A 6,398-nucleotide genomic window follows, 5' to 3' on the forward strand; every position below is an offset into this window, starting at 1 on the left:
GCATGATATCTGCATTTTATCACTTCCCTGGAATAGTTCTTATTATGGGTCTGCCAAGCCATTGTGCATTTTGTTGCGCTGTACATTTGTGTTTTTGACTGGTCTATGAATGCATGAAAGACATTTACACACGTGGACTACATCATTGAATAATGGTCTTCGTAGCCTGCAGTTTGTCTGAATGATCTTGTCCAAGGGATTTTTTGTGTGGTGGACTACTTGTCTCCTCACTGCAATTTTACCTTGTTATTTTTGATCTTCTATAAGTCATTACCTTCGTCGTAATTTCGATATTATTTTCATTTTTATCTGCGACTGGACTTTGCAAAATTAATGTAGAATAAAATGAAAAGGCAGTTCCAATAACAGTGAACTGTCCCCAGACGTTCAGCCCTCTAACCGCTGTCCAGCATCATCTGCCTTCACCCTCCATCAACACACTTCATACTTCTTGCACAATATTTTTTGCCTTATTGTCAAGTATGACTTTGAATATACTGTTGTCTCTGTTTGTAGAATTTTACTGTCGCAACTCCTTTCAATGGTTTAACGCAGCTGCTCTTGAAATATCTTCATCACTGCCCAACGTCTACAACTTTTACAGGATCAGAGCCATGTGTTAAGTAGTTAAACAAAAACTCCGTTGAGGATATAATAGATTAGGAGGACTATTCTTTATTCCCAAGCACACTTTCTGTAAGTCAGCTCTAGAACACATAAAAAAATTATGTGACAGAAATACCAAGTTTTCATCGGTTAAAACTATATTTCATGCGCAATAAATATTTTTTTAAAATTTCAATGAAGTCTTTTTCTGTTGTCTGTTGTACTCTGGCTCTTTCAAATAGCAATTAGTTGAGAATAGCTAACATTTTAAATATTATGATCTAGGAATTTTAAATTGTCTAAATGGTGATGCGGAAATAATACAATTAGCACACATGATGAAAACGCAGCAAACAGTGACAGATGTGTACATGAAAACAAAAGAACACAACTCTTAGTTGACTCGTGTTACGAAATATACAGAAAGTTTGTAAAGTAGAGATTTATTACAATAATGTGTAAAAATTCTACCTATAATAATTAACTAAGAGTCAAAGCACTTGTTACTTTGTCATGAGTAAGGGAGACATGGCGCAGCCTCTACCTACATCGTTGATATTCACGGGCATCGTACTCTGTATGAAAACAACAAAAAAAAAAAAAAAAACAACTCTTTGTAGGTTTGTGGTGACAAACAATACGGAAAATCTGTAAAGTAAAGAGTCACTGAAATAAGTTGTAAAATATTTCCTAAAGTAATTGATTAGGAGTCAGTTTTTCATCAAAGCATTCATCACTTCGTCATGAGTAAGGGAAACAAGTCGAAGTTTCTTGATGTACTGTTGATACTCTTTATGAGTTAGTTTCTCTTCATACATGGCTATGTGGTACAAGCTTTTACTAGATTTGGGCAGTGGGGTTTAATTTAATACGGTTTGTAGGTTTACCTCTTTCTTGAAAGTTTCTGTTGGTCTGTGCTCGCCAAACGTCCCGCCAGCTCACCCCAGCTTCTTTTTGACCAGATCCACCTGATCTGGAGTCAGTAAAGAGCAGTCCAAACTGCGAACTTTGTTCATAAGTTGTTGTTTGCTTATTTCCTTCAGTTTTGCATTGACCTTCTGCCATGTCTGGAACCCAAATATAATGTTGCTCACATATAAATTGTCGCAAGGAGAACCTCCAAGACATCCGTATAATGTTACAAGTTGAACACACCGCCATGACTTTTGCTGCGAGTTAAATATAATATTATACATCTGTTTGATTCTTCAGTGCTCCAGGAACATTCTGAGCTCCTCAATGACTAACATTATTATGCAAGAATTATCTTACTTTACTTTTAACACGAACACTAAAATTTAGATTAAAAGATTTACAGGTGTAAAGTTCACACCCAAAAATTAGATTTTACAGTTTGCTGACAATAAAGCAATGAAATAATTAATAAAATCTTGATCAGTAGAGTAAGATAGCTCAAAGCTACAAAAATGTTTTGAGTAATATTTTTAAGCTGTTTGTATATTAAAGAAATTAGCTTAGTATTAAGTGTATTTTAAATTACATTACCCTTGTGAAAATAACGACAACAAAAATCATGAAGAAAGTAAGGTGTATCTTAACGATTGTTATACTTATTTTCTGCACTGCAGCCTGATTTTTGCAGTGTAACTAAAAACTGAACACGTACACAATAATTGAAGGGTAAAACATATAAACCTGCATCCTGTACATTTATATACACCGTGTACTCACATCAACTTCCTCCTCGCTTACTCCAACCATAATGAAGGCTGCAACGATGACGTTAATGACATGGTCTGAAGGTCTGTCACCATCGACCTCATCGTTACTCCTCATGGCCTCGATCATCGCTTTCTCGCCCAGCTCTCGTTTCCATAATAATTCCTTGCCCTTTCTGAACCAAGCCTGTTGTTGCACCATGTCCCCGACACAGGTGTTCTCTATTTTCTTGATGCACTCACGGAGCTCTTCCCAGTTTTTTCTTTGAACGGCCCCTTCCATTTCTGCACATAAAAATTTACAGACACATGTACCCACATTCACACACACACACACGAAAACAGCCACGTGTACCAGCTACCTGAGTCCCTAGTGTCATGTCTGTAATCGTATAGCGTCCACACAAAAGCAAAAGATTTATTTAGCTTTAAAAACTTTTTTTTTCACACCTTCCTGACACAAGGCCATTAGTTGTATTTTAGCGTCCTCTATCTCTCTTTTGTTCTGAAGGTTGACAGCCATGCAGTCCGTTAGCGCTTTATTCATCTGATCCAAGTTTCTTTCTCGTGCAGCGGTGAGCATTTCCTCTCGCTACGAAGGACATAAAAGAGGACGCATACAAACTACTGTTGATTTTTTTTTTCTTTTTTTTTTTTTTTTTTTTTTTTTTTTTTGCAAAAATTAAAGTAGTTTCATCAAAGAAACCCAGCTAAAACAAACTCTAATGTATATTATAAAAGCCATTACATCATTGGGGTTACCAAAATTAATGCATATTCTGACAGTTTGATTTTGTGAGCTTTTCATACAAATGTCATTAAGATTTTCTATTTAAAATTTTTTCTATACTACGTCTTACTCACATAATATCATTCGAAGTGTCATTACAATCTGATACATGTCTGTGTTTAATGCAAACAGTACTTCATCGCTGATCAGCAAGTAATTCAGAACATGATCAATAAACAATGTTTTCTCGATTTCTTTCTTTCTTTTATGTTTTCTATAGTATCGATTTCAAAGAGTGGGTGCATTGAACATGTTTATGTACATTTTAACAATTGGCTTTGTTTATAGCTCAAAACACACTGCATTCATTGTCATTAAAAGTGTTAGTACATTTTGGACACACTGGAGTCTTATAAAAAGTTTCTATACTGGCAAAATTTTCTCCAGCCTAGAGTCGAGATTTAAGGCTATGATCAAAACTTTCTTGCTGGGTCCTAGAGGAGGGCATGACAGTTCAGGTTTTTTGTTTGTTTGTTTGTTGTTGTTTTTTTGTTTTTGTTATTGTTTTTGTTTTTGTTTTTTTTGATTGGGTGGACAGTTGTAGTACACACACAAACATACATTTTAACAAATCATACACACAGACGCAAAAGAATTATCAAGCGTAAAAATAGTAAAGTCACATGACTTCTAACCTGATTCATTTGAGAAGTGTTGGTAATCGAGAACTCTTACAATTCTTGGTACTTCAGGCAGAGACTTCCAGAAATATGGTTGGTCTGGAATCAGAAAATTGTTTGTTGTTGATAATGATAATTCCAAACGTACGTGATCACTTCTTCTAGAAATAACACGGTAAATAGTCTTTTACCTAATCAAGACAGATCCTGGTAAACCAGGTTTACTCCTACATGTCTATCAGTGTGATAAATAGTATTTTTTCTAAGTGGAAATGTGGGATGTTAAAACTGCTGTAGCGAAAAAAGAATAATTCAACACTACTCCTGAAAAAACTGATTTGGTGAGACTACAGGTGTTATTCGGGGTAATTAACGCCATCATTTGTGTGCAAAGAAACAAAAATTTCAAAGGTAACAACGATGATCGATTCAGTCCAGTTGAATAAAATCTCTGTAAACAATACAGTGAGGCCCAGGTCTGTTAACATCAAAAGAAGATTAGTTTTGGTCATTTGAATAAAAGCATTTTATGAAATAAAGGGAAGAACCCCAGAATGGTGTAGTAGGAATGTACTCACCGCTGAGCTTACGATGTCACATCTGTGTCGCTTCCTGTTCAAATCGTCGTTTAAATACAGGTAACTGAGACCTGGGTACCTGTCACTAATGACTGAGTAATATGATAGTTTTAAAGGACTAGTAAAGTAAAAATGTTTTAAGTGTTAGACTAAGAATGAGCACACCATGTTACTTCAGGAAATTGTTGTTTAAACGAACACTTTGAGGACTACAAACATCAACATGCCCAGAAAGAGATCTGCTGTAAGAATTGTACATGGGTATGTAAATGTTATCTAAGTTTAGAGGGCGAGCTGGGACCATTAGAGGTATCTGTGTCAAAATGTCATGTCACCACACTGACCTTTCTGTGTATGGTGATATTTGTAGGGATGTACTTCGAGCACAAAAGGGGTGTGTATACATCTCACATTGTGATTGTACTTGATTAATTAGACAAACATGCATCAAACTAACCATTTAACAGGTCAGCTTAGGTAACAGGATGAACAAAGGCTACATAGAAGACATAATTATACCATACCCACCTTCTGCGAAACGGATTCCTGCGATGCAGGGGTTGTCTTTCGATGAAATGATTAACTTTGATAAGCTTGAATAACTTGTCTGATAGTGTGACTTGACTTGGTGTGACTTTAGTATCAGTCCAGCGACAGTCAGTTAAACCCTGTCATCTTCTTCTCACTAAGGGAAAACGACCTCAGAGTGTCAGGACTTTACTGAGTCTGGACTCTTAAACTTACCTGGGATTATAGAAATTCTATTTTTTTATTATCTCTGAACTTTCACACCTATAGATGGTTATACTTAAGTCATTATTTACGAATTTGCATCAATGTTTTGTTTGAAGTATCTATAGAAAGCTTGTTTGGGTATTTCATTACTTAATTGTTGGCAAAAATGCAGTTTAAAGGCTCCGAGGTAAAATATTTTACAATAACAAGGGATCGACACTTTTTTTGTTACGTTGGCCCTTTTCTTCTTACTTCAATATGGTGTTAATGAGAGCCATCAGCTAAATTGTAGTCAGTTTGTGGCACAGAAGCTTATAATGTAGTGTTTCTAAGTCATTCTGTCCCCTCCCAATCACCCCCTGACTTTGTTCTGCTTGTCCATATCCTGTCTGGCTTTGTTCCCACCCAGTACACTAGGCCAAGTCACGTGCTGTGTGTTAATGAAGTGTAGATAAAATAGTTGCAGGACTTCTGGGTGAACATTGAAATATACAAGTTTTCTCAAATAGTAAAGGTAGCTTTGAGATTTCTGGACAATGCTATCAATATGAGCTTTCCAGGTGAGTTGAATGTCGATACGTATACCTAAATATTTGTAACAGTCTACACTTCTTATAACCTGACCTTTAATAATTGTGTCATCAAAATTAGCTTTTTCTTTCTAGAAATCTACAATAATTTCTTTTGTTTTCTTAATAACTCTAAAGAATTGTCTTAACACCATGTGATTAAAAAAAAAGTCATAATCGAGTCTAACTAGTCCTAAACGAGGGCTAGTAAGGGACTCGCCTCCATCCACCAGTGACAGACTGAAAACAGCCAGACAGCCCACCTGACAGCCCACCTGTGTTTTTACCTGACAGCAATTAAAGTTTCGCCCCCGCACTCCATATCGATGTCCCCGGGTAGTCCTGACCCAGAAATCAAGCACGGGGTCCCTGTGCACTGAACCCGGGTAGAGACAAAGAGCTTAGAGGCCGGATACCTCGAAAAGGTCAAAGGTGACAACAGCCGATGCGAGATGACAATACACCCTCACGGCGCAAGAATAAGAACAAAGGAACAAGCAATAAGGGGAAGAAACAACTTTCCCTGAACAGTTATATTAGTGACAAGAAGACCTTGGTGAGTGCAACAAGACTACATCCCAAGTGTAAATAAGATAAAACTGACCATTGGGCAAAACTCACCTTAAACTTAACTAAGATGTAGAGGGCTTGCTCAAAAAACTGGGTGACATCTCGTTGTAGATTATTTCATATTATTTGACTTTATTTGTCTAACATGGAGAGAAGTACAGATACTCCTAACATCCTGCCAGAATTTTTTGACTTATGCCTCTGGTAGAAAATTGTCTAAGGTCCGATGATCAGGTGGGGTTCTTCTTGTG

At 36.6% G+C, this 6,398-nt stretch overlaps 1 protein-coding gene across 2 annotated transcripts; it reads right to left on the minus strand.

The window, feature by feature from the left end:
• Positions 1-870: 870 nt before the first annotated feature.
• Positions 871-4,346, minus strand: LOC112574785. Of its 2 annotated transcripts, none has more exons than XM_025256062.1 (6): positions 4,274-4,345; positions 3,711-3,794; positions 2,736-2,877; positions 2,299-2,570; positions 1,494-1,673; positions 871-1,181 (listed from the first exon to the last, which is right to left on the minus strand). In XM_025256062.1, the coding sequence occupies exons 2-5, from the start codon at positions 3,717-3,719 to the stop codon at positions 1,545-1,547; spliced, it is 552 nt and encodes a 183-aa protein (XP_025111847.1). In that variant the 5' UTR covers positions 3,720-3,794; positions 4,274-4,345; the 3' UTR covers positions 871-1,181; positions 1,494-1,544. The 2 variants fall into 2 exon arrangements, with proteins under 2 accessions (XP_025111847.1, XP_025111848.1); XM_025256063.1 differs by lacking the exon at positions 871-1,181 and adding an exon at positions 1,206-1,254 and having other exon boundaries at positions 4,274-4,346.
• Positions 4,347-6,398: the final 2,052 nt, after the last annotated feature.

The sequence above is a fragment of the Pomacea canaliculata genome, linkage group LG11 (assembly GCF_003073045.1).
Source record: "Pomacea canaliculata isolate SZHN2017 linkage group LG11, ASM307304v1, whole genome shotgun sequence".
NCBI classification, from domain to species: domain Eukaryota; kingdom Metazoa; phylum Mollusca; class Gastropoda; order Architaenioglossa; family Ampullariidae; genus Pomacea; species Pomacea canaliculata.

What these genes read in the sequence shown, in the direction of transcription:
- LOC112574785 (XM_025256062.1), bottom strand. An exon ending in AATGGCCTTGTGTCAGGAAG is followed by an intron (nt 2,571 to 2,735) that starts GTGTGAAAAAAA and finishes TTTTATGTGCAG; the next exon opens with AAATGGAAGGGGCCGTTCAA. An exon ending in TAAGCGAGGAGGAAGTTGAT is followed by an intron (nt 1,674 to 2,298) that starts GTGAGTACACGG and finishes TTTGGGTTCCAG; the next exon opens with ACATGGCAGAAGGTCAATGC.